The 15,711-nt window shown below is 34.1% G+C and overlaps 1 protein-coding gene across 1 annotated transcript in view; it reads left to right on the forward strand.

Moving 5' to 3' along the window:
- EYS (eyes shut homolog) overlaps positions 1 to 15,711 on the forward strand; it is a 1,412,275-nt gene that overhangs the window by 127,628 nt on the left and 1,268,936 nt on the right. Inside the window, 2 exon segments of the mRNA XM_057494276.1 lie at positions 6,019 to 6,035; positions 10,997 to 11,228. Coding sequence (XP_057350259.1) covers positions 6,019 to 6,035; positions 10,997 to 11,228 — 249 coding nt within the window.

The following is a 15,711-nucleotide window of genomic DNA, read 5'->3' on the forward strand; positions in this document are numbered from 1 at the left end:
TGCAAAGAATTATACACTATAACCATGTGGGATTTATCTCAAGAATTAAGGGTTCACTTAACATTCTAAACTCAATTAGCATAATATATCACATAAATAGAATAAAGTGAAAACAAATGATAATTCCATTAGGTGCAGGGGTAAAAATGTATCTAATAGCTCTTCATGGTAAAAACAATCAACAAATGAAGAGCACAATGGAACTTCCTCAACCTGATAAAGAACATTAAAAAAAAGTTAAATAAAAGCATAAGCAACATTCCATTTAATGGAAGAATGGAAATGCAAATAAAAACAAGATAACTTTTGTATCCACTAATAATATTATAACAAAAATTAATTAAAAGTATTGGCCATGGTGAGGATTTAGAAAAATTGGAAACCTCCCACATAGCTTGTGGAATATAAAATTATGTATGCAGTTGCTTTGAGAAAAAGTCTTTTCCTCAAAAGTTTAATCATCAACTTTCTATATGAACCAGCAACTCCATTTGTAGTATATACTTAAGAGAAATGAACGTACATGTCCACACAAAAACTTCTACATGAGTATTTGCAAAGTTTTATTCACAATAGTCAAGAAGTTTAAAAACTGAAATGTTCATCAACTGTTGATGAATGAATAAATAAAATCCACTCTATTCATACAATGGAATATTATTCAGCCATAAAAAAGGAATGGATTAGTTATACATTCCATAACATGGATGAACCTTGGAAGCCTTATACTATGGTAAAGAAGGCAGTCACAAATGACACAAGCAATAGAACTCAATAAATATTTACTTCATGAAACGATGCTTTTTCAGGTTTTTTTTTTATTAAAAAACACTATCCTATATTTGTGACATGACTGCATTGTTTTCTGACTTTGTGTTTCTTTGTTTATGGTAATATTTCTTTGATAGCTAGAAACTCTTATAATTTTTGCAGTTAAAATTATCAATAGTTTTATAGCTTCTTGACCTTATCTAATAATACTAAAATGGAAATGGCAAAATTTGCAAATATAAGAACTTCATGTAAAAAAGTACTTATACCACTTACAATATCTAGAAATAATTACGGTGTATATCACCTACTATAAAAGCAAAATACATACAAAATCCCAGAATTAACTTTCAAAAAATATTCTAGTTCTCTATAAAAAATTTAATTACACTATTAAATTCAGTTAAAGAGAGAAAATAATAGATGTTCTGAACACATTGAAATGTAATCCATGAATTTAGATACTACGCCTTACCTTAGCCAAGGATCCCTTCCCAAGTTAAATCACACATTCAGTACTATACCTAAAACACTGCATGCCATTTTAGACTTGTTCAACATGCTCAAAAAACTGTATAAAAAATAATATTTTATCAATAGTTAAGTCATCTTTGAAAAGGAAGAGCAATGTGGTGGGACTTCATGTGCCATCTGGTATGACAATTACAAAACCCATATGGTGCCATTGTAAAAACAAACAGTTGGCCAACAGGGACCTTTAAGAACAAGCCATGTACATACAGGCTCTTGACAGGTGAGAAATTGGCCCATCACTTAATGGGAATACACAGGATGCTTTAGTAAATGGTAGGGGGGATGCTAAAAATCCATGATAAAAATTACAAAGTTTCAAACCCTATTTCTGTAGAGTCAGGAGGCTTGTTTAAGTATAGTTTTATGTGAATTTGCCACAGACATATATTTTGATCAGGGTTTTCTTAAATTATTTCTGAATCAGGAGGTCTAATGATTATAAGTTCCAAGACTATCATATTTCCTGCCATGATATCAATGACATGTTTATTAAGAAGCTGAATTTCTTGTTTTATGTTTATTTTTAATTTTGGAGGTTCTATGCAAACTTTTCTGCCTCCTGAGCAAGTTTTTGTGCTACATTTACCTTTTGGGGGAAAAAACGGAAACTGCATGTAAAACTGGCTTTGTGTGTGTGTGTGTGTGTGTTTGGCTAGTCTTGATAACACTAAACCACATTTCTTTAGTGGCTGGATCACTTTGACAATTGCATTTATATACATTGATTTTTTTTCCTGTTTATTGTGCCCTGGAAAGTGAGATAATCCTGCTAAACTTTATAGTAACATAGTATAGAGGCCACTACTTAATTCATTTAAACAATTCTAAAGTAGATATCACTGTAGTGTCCATATGCATGCAAAAAATTAATTATAATAAACTTCATTAAAGGAAACACTTGTATAATTAAATTTTAATTATAATAAGGGTTGAAACTTAGCTAATGTATACATGATTATCTCTCGCATATCTTTTTTTTTCCTTTTGGGTGCAAACTAATGCATGTATCATGCATATAAAATCAAAGTTTGACTGTATTATAGATTTAGGCTCTTTGACTTTTCATGCTTTAGTTTCATATGTCAAACAATAAAAATGTTGTTGTGCATGTTATATGATTTTGTGTTACCTGGGCCAGATTTATATTTTACTTCATAATATCTAAATAGCTTTTTATAGGTCTAACCTTTTTACATTGCTTTTCAAATTACCTTCTAAGACTTGGAATTTCATGGAGCTGTTTATAAGAACCTTTAAAATGACCTTTCTCTTGAGCACACCTCAGTTTTAAGATACAACTGGTAATTACATAGTCAAATAATATTAATGAAGCATTCACTGTATATAAGGCATATGGATCATAATCTCAGGACTCAGGGTAATAAGCAGAATAATATATTTAGTTTCTTCCATACCTAGATTATTTTCCATTAAAAACCTAAATGATGAAAAAAACTATTAAGTCACAGTGTTTAAAAATGAGACCAGATCTTTAAAGACTTTCACCTAATTTTTCTGCTTTGTTCTTTCAATCATTTCATTCACCTGTTTAAAATTTTAGTACAATTGAAATTGATTTATTTAATAATTAAGTTACTAATACGTTTATGAAGTTCTTTAGTACAATTTATTTTCTATAAATTATAAGAATATTTAAGAATTATAAATAATGTGGGACACTAATTTTGTTGGCTTTTTTAAAACAAGATTGATATACTTGCTGCTGAATAGCTTTCAACTTAATAGCAATTTATCTTAACACTTAATACTGGGTATCCATATAAACCTTTTACATGCATATTATTATGATAACAAAATGCTTGACATCTAGTGCATGATTGTGTGAAAAGGGGTGAGTGCATTAGTACACTGGAGAAAGTTATTTTAGGTTCATAGTTTTCAAAGGGGTGATTTTGCATTCCTGGGATATTTTGGAAATCTCTAGGGTCATTCTAATATTCACTGTAATTGGCTGAAACAGCTGGCATTTTAGCAGGTGAATGTAGATTATGAATGTTACAAATCCTTTAATGCATAGAATAGTTCCATGGCACACAAAGAAAGTGCTCCATAGTTTGTACAATTTCCAAAGCCCCAACTTACCTTAATGTGGATAAAACAGGATTTTATACATATATGAGCCAGTAATCTGTACTTCATTTTACATACTGACAAAAAGTTTTTCAAAATTTTAATAATCACTGGATTTTTGCCTCAATGAAACTTCCATGTTAATCAAGGAAAATTTGTTGATTCAGACATTTATTAGAATTTGTTAACCATAAGGAAAATCATCATCCTACTTGAATTTCTAATGCCAAATTACTATGATCAGTCTCTGTTTTTAGGTACCACACCTATGGTAATTCTGTGAGTCACACCTTTGAAAACTTTGTTACGTACCAGAGAGTATTACTTTTACAACCCAGAAAATCAATGAGATTGCAACTGCATTTTGCCTCATGTTAATTAAATAGCAAATTTAAAGTTGTTCCCATCATTTGATTTTAGTCCATTCTGTATCTTTCACTGAATAGTGATTGCAGACACCAGTTGAGTTCGGCTAACATATGTACTATAAAGGAAACTCAATAAATCTATAGGACAGTCACACAATGAAAGGACAAAAACAAAGATTTCTGTCTCTGACAGGATAAAAATTAGTGTAGTTCCTGGGATGCAGTAAATAATGTACTATTCTCATTGTGTTCTTCTAAGATCAAATTCCTCTGAGATTGATTGCTACAGACTGAAGAAGGTGGGGACAATTAATTGACCACCAAGTTAAAACTGTGAGCAATGGAGCAAGGAGAATCACCCAAAAGAAAATTGAAATGTCATTACCAGAAGAGGGAACCCAGGCAGGCAAAAACAACTAATGGCCCTATTTTGCACAACAGTTCAGACATTCAATAGAGTTGATGAAAATTTAAATACTTATCATTATAGTCACTAAAGACTAAATCAACAATAAAAATAAAATCAAGATAAACATGACATTGTAGAAATAAAATTCACTGGAAGACTTTAGAATTCTTCCAGAGTTCAGAGGAATGGGGAAACCAAGCGGGTCAGTATTAGTATAAAGAACAGCAATGCAAACATAATGGGGAACCCAACCGCAAATAAGTTCTTCAAAGTCCGAACAACAAACTCGGCACTGTTGCCCATTTTTACTCTTTTCCACCCATTAATGGAAATGGCATCTATTCCCAATATAACTAATCTCTACACCTGTGTTCTAGGTCCAATCTTACTGACTTTTCAAGGATCACCTTCTATTTATGAAATCTCTCTTTTTCAGTGTGATATGTGTAAATACTTTGTATATGTTGCATCTATCTTCTCAATATTTAAACACAATCAATTTAAACCCTACCAAATGTTAAAATGTAAAGTTAAAGCCATTCTAAAGAATATTCAGGTGGATTAATGAAGCAGAAATTTTAGTCAGAAGTATATGTGTGTGTATATGTGTCTATGTTTGCAGTTATTTTATGAGACTTGTAGAATTTCAACTAGTGAGAAAATGATAGACTATTCCAATGAGGGTAGTTTCACAATCAGTTAGGCACTTGGAATATCAAACTTACACCAAAATTAATTTCAGATAAAATAAAAATTATACAGTTAAAATACATAGATTAATAAGTAAATATGTAAATGAAACCACACCAATTAACTTAAAGGAAAGATTTTGTTATATAGCTGTGGTCTGCTTTAAGGACTGCTTTAAGTATGATGTCAAATAAAACTCTAAGGAAAATTTTAATTGAAATTGTTCAATATGTTTAAATGCTTTATATAGCAAAATGTCATGAAGAAAAGTGGCAATTAGAAAATATTTTCCCAAGGATTGAAAAGTATGACTATTATTGAGAGATGATTTTCTATGCTTATTTGCCTGTCAATTCTAGCCAAGCCCTTATATTTAAACAAGAAATAATTTTGGAGGAATCATTATTCTAAAATTATAGATACATGGATTTATGTATAATCACCTTCATATATCATATATTACTATCAAATACATTTCTATTGATATTTTGAGTGATTTTCCATTGATAGTTTTATTGCTGTAAATTGATGTGAGATTGATATTTTAAAATGGTAATCTCATAATAAAAACTTAAAGAAAGGCTTATATAAATACAAAAAAGTACTAATTATTTTCTATAACATTTACAGAATTTATTAATTACAGAAATTATAACAAATTATATAATAGTTTACAGGCACTGATCAAAATAATATTTGCTTATTAAACTGCAATTATCAAATATTTTTTCTAATTCATTAATACTGTAGGAATTTCTTAGGAACTTAACAAACATATTTTCAGTGTATTCAGTAGGGCATATTGCTCATCTGAACTGATCTTTCTGTACAATAGGCAAACTTAAAATATAATTGGCCAAACTCTAGAAATACTACAGGGATACATAGAAGTTGCAAGTTCCTCTTTAAGTAAATAAAATAAAACAAACAAACAAAGAAAACCCAGAATTTTATTTAGCACAAGAATCCTGCCATTGATAAAGGGAAAAGCTCCAGAAATGAATTGCAGGTGTGTGTGGAGTTTATATAAAAGTGGATATAGAATTAAGTAATCCTGAAATCATGATTATATATTTTATACCAAAAATAAAACTTAGGAACAGGGACATTAGGATGAAGCATGGGTGTATCAATTTTCTTATTTTTCGTAAAAAGAATACAGCAAGAGAGAGGTAAGTTTAATTTGAAATTAGAAAGAAAATCAACAAAATTAATAAAACTAAGCTACGATGAACCAAAGTTATGAGAAAGAGAAAAATGTGAAGATATACAAATACTCTAATTTTCTCATCTAATAGCAATACATCAGTAGATAATCTCTGAAACTGTTCAGTCAAGAGATAGAGGGCCAGTCAGATTATATAAATTTAAGAAGATGATCAAGTCTGACAAATACTGCAAATTTTAAGATCTAATTCTGTAACTCCACAGGTTAATTCATAAAACAAAGAAATCAAATGCAATTTACATAGCAAACAGAAAACCAAAAGAATTTCTCTCTTTTACACACACCCTGATATCTGTAATTAATGTCTATTAAAATAGCTCAAGTATAGATCTAAAACACCTAATTCTTTGTGGTTTAGACTACTCAAAACAATGTTACATAGAAAGGTTAAAAGAAATAGATTAGGGAAAAAAATAACAGAGAGGTGCAAATTAAAACAAGGTGGGAACTACAAACTCTATAGCTAAACATAATATCATTTGTAAAATTCAAGACAAAGTGTGAAAACAAATATAAAGTAGTCTGCATTTAGCTTTATGTTGACATTTGGGTCATTGATGTCAAACCAGTCTTAATGTAGGTTTTAGATAGTGTTTAAGAATATGATCAAGTGAAAATATGACAGGAAAATCATAGTAAAAATAGATAGCTTTTCCCAACCAGACTGATAAGAATTAAAATGTTTTGTGATGCCCAGAGCTTCTCAGGGTTTGGGGAAAACAGTATTCTTAAAATCAGAGATGAAAGTGCAAGCTGTCACTGCCTTCCTAGGGAGCACTTTGGTGAGATCTATTAAAATTAAAAGTTATATTCCTTTTGAATAAGGCCAATTGTACAAGAGATTTTCCTGTGGGTGCTCTTTTTATAATCCATCAAAATATATTTATACAAGGACTTCCATTTGTATATAATTATATATATAAAAAGAAAACTTTTGAATAACTACGGTTTCTTCAGAACATAAAATATTGTGATATATTCATTCAGTGGAACATTTTCAACCTTTGAAAACAACATATACTAACTTAGATTGATATCCAGGATATATCATTAAAGGAAAGGTGAAAGTTCAGAGCATCATATATGACCAGGAAATGATCTTTTCTTTAAATTAAAAATATAGAATATATAAATAAATATATAGAGTCAGTAAGTAGATAGGTTGATGCAGAAATGTTAATGTTAACCAATAATGGAATGAACAAAACCTTGTAAATACTCATCAAACATTTTTAAAATTTGACTATATTGTGTTAAAATTTGAAAAGTAAAAAATAAGGACCAAGTGGACAGTTTTTTAAATTAGAATATATCAAATTATTAAAAGGTGAATGAAAAAAAATTTCTCTTGAAGACTTAATATTCTCTTTAAAACTTAATAAAACAAACAGCAAGTATACAAAACACAAGAATCAAGTCAAGTATCCCTCTGTGTCCCTCAGTTTGCATCTCTGTTCTGGACTTTACCCAGATACTGAAGCTGACTTATTCCCAGTAGCTAAGAAGACCTCCAGATGTGTATAATAAGTTTTTCAAATTTGTCATGGCCACATGCATATTCCTAGTTTCTAAACAAAATGTCCTCCTGCCAAATCTTCCTCTTAGTAAAGGACACCACAGTCTCCAAACTGCTAATACCTAAAAGGAAGGAGTCATTCTAAAGTAATTTCTTCTCCCATCTCCTATAATTAATCTATTAGTAAATATTGCACATTCTTTTCCCAAATATATATCCTGAAATGGCAAGTCCTCACAATCTGCAAGGTTCCAAGTTTCTTACAATTATCATATCTTTCTGGATCATTGCATCATTTCCTGAATTAAGCTTTTATTGAATTAGAGATTGATTTAGAAGCAATTAATGATAGACCTTTATATTCTCACATAGGATATCTTGTCCATTTAGAAAAGCTTTTTCTTTAGTTTTTATTTTGATGGAATAGCAAATAGTATTACAACTAAAATTGGGATGGTTGAAGCACACAACTACATAATTATCTTGGCAATATATATAGGTCACCATGTAATTTACTGTCCCAACCCACTTGCTTTCCAAAGTGAATGAATGCTATTAATAATTCATCTACAAAATATGATTAAGCAGGGCATAGCATGGGAAGATTTATATGCCATGTCATAATTGTTTAGAGTTTACCAAGGTTTTGAGGAGATGGGTAGAGAAAGTGAGAGGGTATTGAAGGAAAATAACTGTTCTGTCACTATTGTAGGTAAACATGCACATACGATATGGCTGGCAACAGACTTTTCCAAAAATTAATTCATTTAATCCTCTTTTGTGAAATAGATGTAGTACTGATAATTTTACAGATAACAAAATGAGTGCACAGAGGAACTTATTTACAAAATAAATTAGAGGAGAAGAATTGGAACCAAGATTTCTGCTCTAAAGCTTTGAATATATCAAAGTATCAAGTACATTGCCTGCCATTAACAATCTCAGTGATCCTTGCCAAATTGCATTAAATGGCTAAGTTTTTCACAACTACTAGAAGAAAGGTTTGAAGTAATTGACCTTTAGCATTCTTGCTGGCACCAAACACCTACCATCATTTAAATTTATGAGAGTAATAACTTAGGTTCAGTAGGTTAATTGTCATTAATAATAACAAGCAAAGTGATACGACATTGCTCTTCTCAACTCATTGACATGTTTATATGAATATCTTAAGTGCCCTTTGAACAGCTGGCAAAGGATATTTGAAAATCATACTACTTTACCTTAGGCCAAAATTATCAGTATGATTTAGGTTTGTTTCTCACCATATGCTTTCTTTTACTTAAGTTTAATATGTATGTATACATAATATTCAAAAGAAATGTGGTTATAATATATAATATGTAACCATATTAAAATGACATTTTATAATCCACATTACCTAAGGTGGTGCTTAGCATAAGGAGAAGACCCAAGAATGTTTGTTCAATACATCTAATAAATACCTAAGGTACTGAAAAGATTGTGTGTGTGTACAAATAAAGAAAATACAGTTGAAAACCAATCCCTCTCTAACTCCAGAGAAATATGCTTTGTGATTGGCCCGTCTGACGCTTATCATTAAACCCGAAAACATTTCATATACATTTATATGAAACACAGACTATATTTCACAGTTATCTGGAAATAGAGAAAACTACATTCAAAACTAGAAAACATTGAATAAATTGAAATTACCTTAGGAATTAATTTTGTACGTATGCTAATAAGTCTTGTTAGGATTTTTTAAACCATCAAAAACTCTATACTTAAAATTTTTTAAATAATGGATCCATGCTTTGTATTCATATGCTCAAGATTATAGATATTAAAAATTCAAATAAAAATAAAAACATATTCATCTATATCTTAGATGATAATTACATTGAGCAGAAAACTGAGTTTGAGCGATCTGTTACGTATGATTGTATACACATCCACAGAGCAGATATTATACCACTCCTTCCTCATCATCCCATCGCTTAAGATTAGGTTAAATTCCTCTTTTAAGAATTCCCAGAATATTTGTACTTAATCCAGATGCAGAAATTATTACATTCCAATACCACACCCTGCAGATTCTAAGGGTCTTTTCAGCACCTTCTTTCTTTATTAAATAATACACCGAGCAGATTTTCATGGGCCCCCTCTGTCTGCCAGGCAGTAGCATACACTAACATACTTGCCTGATGACACTGATAAAATGTGACTGAGACACCCAAGGCTCCTGCCTGTAGAGTAGCTGCATTACAGGCTACTGAGGAACTGGGGTACTCAGGCATTTGCAGTAAAACCTATCAGTCACCCTAGGGTATGAACTGGAGGGTGTCTCCCTTGAGGTAAAGCCAGAGATCAGTTCATTTACGTCAAATGCCAGTCATATAGAAAACACAAATAAACGTTTATTAAATGACTATGGGAAGGAATGAATGACTACTATCAATAGAACCTATTATTAATTAAAAACCCATTTTTCATAGGCAGTGGATGAGGTATTTGAAATGTTTTGTGTCAGTAGCTGCCCATCGGTAGCGCTGCTCTCGGGTAGGAGTGCCTGGGGCCCTCCCCTCTCTTTTGGGACGCCTGGGGCGCTCACCTGCTTGTGCGTCCGCGCGCCTCCCTGGGCTCTGGCCCCACCCAAGGCCCCCCTGGGCCCAGCAGCCCTGTGCTGCTTGTTATGGCCTAAGACCCACCTGGGCAGCAGACGTCAGGGAACTTGGAAACACGTTTTATTACCACTGAGTCTGGACGGTACGTGGCTCTTGGAGTTCTGCCTTTATTGGGGTCGAGGGTGGGGAGCCCAGGGTTTCACAGATCCACTGTGTGGGTGAGTTTCAAACGTAAGAGCAGGAATTAAATAAAGCACAGGAGGGGAAAGGCAGGGCCACACCAAACATCACCCAGGGCACGCAGGGCTTTCTACAAAGGGGAACTTCGTGGGTCAGGCGCCTGGCTCCTTGTCTGTTGTGTAGCAGATGTTTATTGTGGAAGGAATCTTTGAGATGGGTTTTGCCTTGGCAATCAGAAGTTTCATGTGAGGCACTTATTTTACAATCAAAAAAGCTAAAATCCTCTCACAAACACACAGCCTGTCATTCCGCCTCAGCAAGGTTAGTGAGACAGCCCTACGTTGTGGCAGAACCTGTATTTGAGTTCAGTCTGTCTGTCGCCGAAGTTCTTTTCACTAAGCGTACTGCACAAGTAAAATCAAGTTTCGTCAAGTATGGACACTTCCGATAAGCGTATAAGAATATTTTAAAAGGGCACCCCACAACCATCTTTATTATAGTAATTGTCCTGTATATTTAAGTGAATATGTGATAAATATTTAAGTGAGTTAAATTATAGGATTAATTGGATTTTTCATGTTTGCACGTTTCAGATGCAACTATTTTCTTGGTTGCATTGAGAGTTCTGTGTTCTCAATGGTGAATCTTGCTCAGGAAACCAGAGCACATCAGTGCATGGCCTCTGCCTGGTCCATTTGCATAATTCCAACTGTAGCTGTCAGCAAAGATGTGGAAGAAACAGCTCTGAAATAGGAGCTGACGATCATAAATCTGTGCCTTGCAAAAATGGAGCGACCAGTACACATTTAAGTGGCTATTTCTTCTGCAAAGGAGTCCCAGGATTTACAGGCAAGTAGTTCCTGAGAAATCAAATTCTCTGTGGTTAATGTTGTTAATACATTTATTTAACATATTGTAGCCTGCTTTCTCATTTGGCAAAGCAAAAATATCTTCACTTGAAATAGTGGGATTGCTTCTTTGGGCAATTACATTGCTGACTACTCAGCATTGGCTCATGCAAATGAGGCTAATAAGGCCACTCTGAACCACTGAGAATACGATGTCTACGTCAAAGGCCTTAAGAGAAAATCAGGCGGCCATAACCTTGCAGTAATTTTGCCTGAACAGCTTCAGCACTGCCCTTCAACCTCCTCTTTGGCTGCCTAAGCACACTGAGCACCCATTTTTTCTTAGTTTAAAAATAAAACTTGGCTTCAGTACTTTATACATCAGTTTAATCCCCCAACATTAATAAGATTGAAACAAAATAACATAAAATTACACACATGCTGTATGCTCTGTAAAGTCACAGTGGCTGTGTAGTAATAAGGCAGCTTTGGTATAAAATAGAAGAAATCAGGCATTAGGATTTGTGTTACTTACATTTATGCATGCTCCTTCATTGAAATGATTGTTCTTGATAATTTCAAAACTTTATTATAATTGCTTTATAAAAGCAGTATGGAGACCACACAGGAATAAAATAATATTGTCACTTTTAAATCGTGCCTAACTTTAAGTAATGAAAAAAAATTCATGTAGTTTGATATCCCATTTCACCACATAGACCCAAAACTAAAAGTTATTTTGATTTCCATCTTAAAAGAGAAATAGTTTCTCTATTTGATATTTAATGTAACATGCTAAAAGTTTTGGAGGCAGTTTAAAAAAGATAAATTCCAAAAAATGGAGATGGTGATATCATTGGAATAAAGGTATGGCCGTCCAGATGAGGGCCTTGATGACGAAAATATATTTAAGTGCACAAATTCTGGCAAGATTGTTAAAATGTTGGTCCCGTTATTTCTCATTTCACATTTTAAACATGTTGTTAGTAAACATAAAACAGCATAAAATGTGCTCACGTTGTTGAAATATAGGTATCTGCCATAGAAAGCACACATACATATATATATATATACACACTAGTTTTTATAAGGTATTCCCCAAAATTCAGTAAAAACTTAATGTTAAGCAATAGTTAACCATAAAATAGTGAAAGTTCAACTTCTCTTAAAACCATTACTAAGAGAAAATGTAATTTGATATTTGCATAATCTATTTGTGTATATATGCACATATATGCATACATAATGAGCAATCTGTCATTTTATTTATTGAGACTGTATATGGGTTATACATTTTATGATTGTTAAATATGGATTTTGTATACACTTTTCATATAGTTAAAGCGCGCACACACACACACACACACACACACACACACACACACATGCCAGTGATAATATAGTAGAAAATTGGTTTGACTTACTTCCCAGCTGGGAATAAAAAATATAATTTCTTTTACATTTCGAATTAAATCCAATGTGAGATTTACAAGCCTGTATTATCAGAAAGACCTGTACCTTGCAGAGGTCTTTCTGCTGAATTGTAAAGAACTCTGTGGGTTTCCTCTTTATCAAATAGTCAGTTGTACTTCTAAAATCTCCACATAGTAAAATGTAAAGGAACTGACAGCATAAGTTTGTCCAAGGCTGCGGAGTCAGTCCCGCTGAAAGCAGAATATTTGGGGGGCAGTTTAAAATTGAGGTCCCTCCTCCGTTCCTCAGCTCTCCTCTCCCTCTGGTTCCTCTCCAGCACTTTCTCTCCCTTCGCCCGGGTTTTTCCCCTCCTGCACCTGGTTTCTCTTCCCTTCAGCGGGTTCACCTCGTTTCCCCTCCCATCTGATATCTGTCCCTCTCCTTTTCCCTTCAATCTGGTTTCTCCTCCATTTATGAACTCATGTGTTTCCTACAGAAATTTGCAAAGTGTTCACACACCTTTTATGTCAGGTGTAACCACCTCTTTCTTGATCCCCATATTCTTTTGGAGGAGTTTAGCCTTACAAAAAAGCATCTAGGTTAAATGTTTTCTCTCTCTCTAGCGCAGAGGGTCACCAACTAGTGTCCTTGACAGTCACCTGGAGGTTTTGTTAAGATTTGGATTGTCAGCCGCTGGTGTTTCTCATTCAGTTGTTCTAGGACCTGCTCGGTCTCAATGAAGCTCATGCTGCTGGTTCATGAACCACACTTTGAGAACCACTCTTGTAACCCATTAAATTATATTAAAGAAAGGGCCTGTATGATACTGAAATGTAAAATCTTCAGGTGTGTACTGCTCAGCACAGCAGGAGCCAGTCTAGTCTAATCTAGAGACACCCCCACCCCCTCCCCACCGCCGGAATAGGAAAGTGATGCCATCACATGGCAAGGCTACACACTTGGGTGAATCCTGTATGATTTAACTTTGATTCCAGTGCTATTATCAGAAATTCCGCTGAAGATTTTAGAATCTGGGAATAATTCCAGTGGATTTTTTCATTAGCCTTTTTGCAGTTTGCAATTCCTGAGTGATCCATATCTATGCTATTTTAATGATGGATTCAAATTTTGATTTTTTAAAAATTCATTTACTTCCCTAATCATTATACTCAACATCCTCTTTCTAAAACTTTTTACAAAGTAAGAGCTTTAAGCTCATAGGTTAAAATCTTACGTAGAGTGATCTTTGTTTTGTTTCAAATATTTTCGGTTTCTCTTGCCCCTTGACTTGAGTAGCCACATTTTCCTGTTCCTCTCTTTATAATTGTCTTGGTAACTGGAAGAGGCTAGAAAGCTCTTCTTGGACCAGTGGGAGGAACCAAGTTATTTTACACAACTAGGCCCAGTTTTCCCCTATTTGGAAAGGGCCTGAGTTCACCTCCTTGACATGCTGCCGTCTTCTCGATTGATTTCCATAATGAGGGCTCCTCTCTTAAAGCAAACTCCTTGTCTGCCAGATACTCTGCTCTACTCCTTCTCTGTTTTTTATATTGTAAATTTGACTTCAACAGCTCTATGGTTCTCTGTTCTCCCAGATTCTAACTTGGCTACTTTGCTTTTTAAGGTCTAAGGTACCTTGGCAAGAAAAACATTTTCAAATTCCATGCATTTAATTTTTTTCACAGAGATCCTTTTTCTTTCCTGCATCTGTTGACTCTTCTTCCTGTAGAAACTCCTCCAGAGTATGTTTCAACCAAATTTGTACTTCAAATGGAACCCAGCTCCCTTCAAACACTCCCAGTTATTGATGCCTAATGACCACTGTTCTGATTCATTAGCTTATTCTCAGATGTCATGCTCAGAATGAGATAGTATAACTGTGCTTGTATCTCAGAACTTCAGCCGTATAGGACACTGTGAGTCTGTCTGGGTGACAGAATTTCCTGGGATCCACAGGAAGCTCACTCATTCCTAATTGGCACTCTGGTAAGCCTGGAATGCAAAGGAAGGGCAAACAATCTTAGGGATACGTTTTCCCTAATCAAATCACTCATGTTTCGTTTTAATTCTCGCCAAAGCAACCTAAAAGTCCCGAAGGAGCAGGAAAAAGGGGGTTTACAAAGAGAAGCACACCGTCATGCATTCCTAATTCCACTATGTCTAGAAAAGCAAAGATCCTTGTGTTTACGAGAGCACCTCCTGGAGCGAGCATACTGCCTCGGGCTGTGCCGTCCACTTAAGAACAGGATGACTACTTCACACTGGGTGTCAAAGACGTGACACCATTGGCTGGCATTGACCCTCAGCTGCCTTCACATTCCTATCTCCCCACTTTAGATAGAAGTGGACCTAGCCTTCCTAATCAGCAATTCTGTTATAACCTCACAAATGTTTTTACGGAAAACAAATTTGCAGAGTAGTTCACTTTGTGTTCTTATCATTCAAGAACACACAAATATCAACCTTTTATAAATATCACATGTCATTGATTTTATTTCATATGTGATACTCAACTTATTTAACATATAACTGAGAGAAGGGAGTAGAAGCTATAGTATAAGCCTGGAGCTTCTATTCATGGTTTTCTTCCAATTTTATTGTCACAGTGTTAGTCCTTCTTTAAAGAGATGTTTCATGTTTCATGTTTTAATTTAGTTGCTGAGCTCATGCCTTGAGTCCACTCTTCCCTTCCTTGAATCACCTATGCCAGTATGTTAAGGCTCTCATGGAGTTGTATGCATACGCCTTCTTTTCTTAAAAACTCATCAACCTCTTGTGTGCCTAGGGTTTTTGAGACATATTGTAGGATCAAAGTTAAACTCAGTTTCATCACTTTCCCCTTTATTCAGCCTGAGCTAGTACAGATCTATAATCAAGGGAGGGACAGGATCCCAGTGCTTCAGTATACTGTGAATTTGACTCATGAAAATGGGCCAGATTTCCCAAGCAAAATAGCTCTGATCTTTCTCTGGGTGTACAGGGTCGTTCTGCAGCACAGGACTACCATCCCTGAGTTCACAGACGTGAGCCCCAGAAGTGTTTCCCTTTTCTCTGTGTTAACTTACTACACATTTC

This window comes from Manis pentadactyla, chromosome 16 (genome assembly GCF_030020395.1).
Source record: "Manis pentadactyla isolate mManPen7 chromosome 16, mManPen7.hap1, whole genome shotgun sequence".
Taxonomy (NCBI): domain Eukaryota; kingdom Metazoa; phylum Chordata; class Mammalia; order Pholidota; family Manidae; genus Manis; species Manis pentadactyla.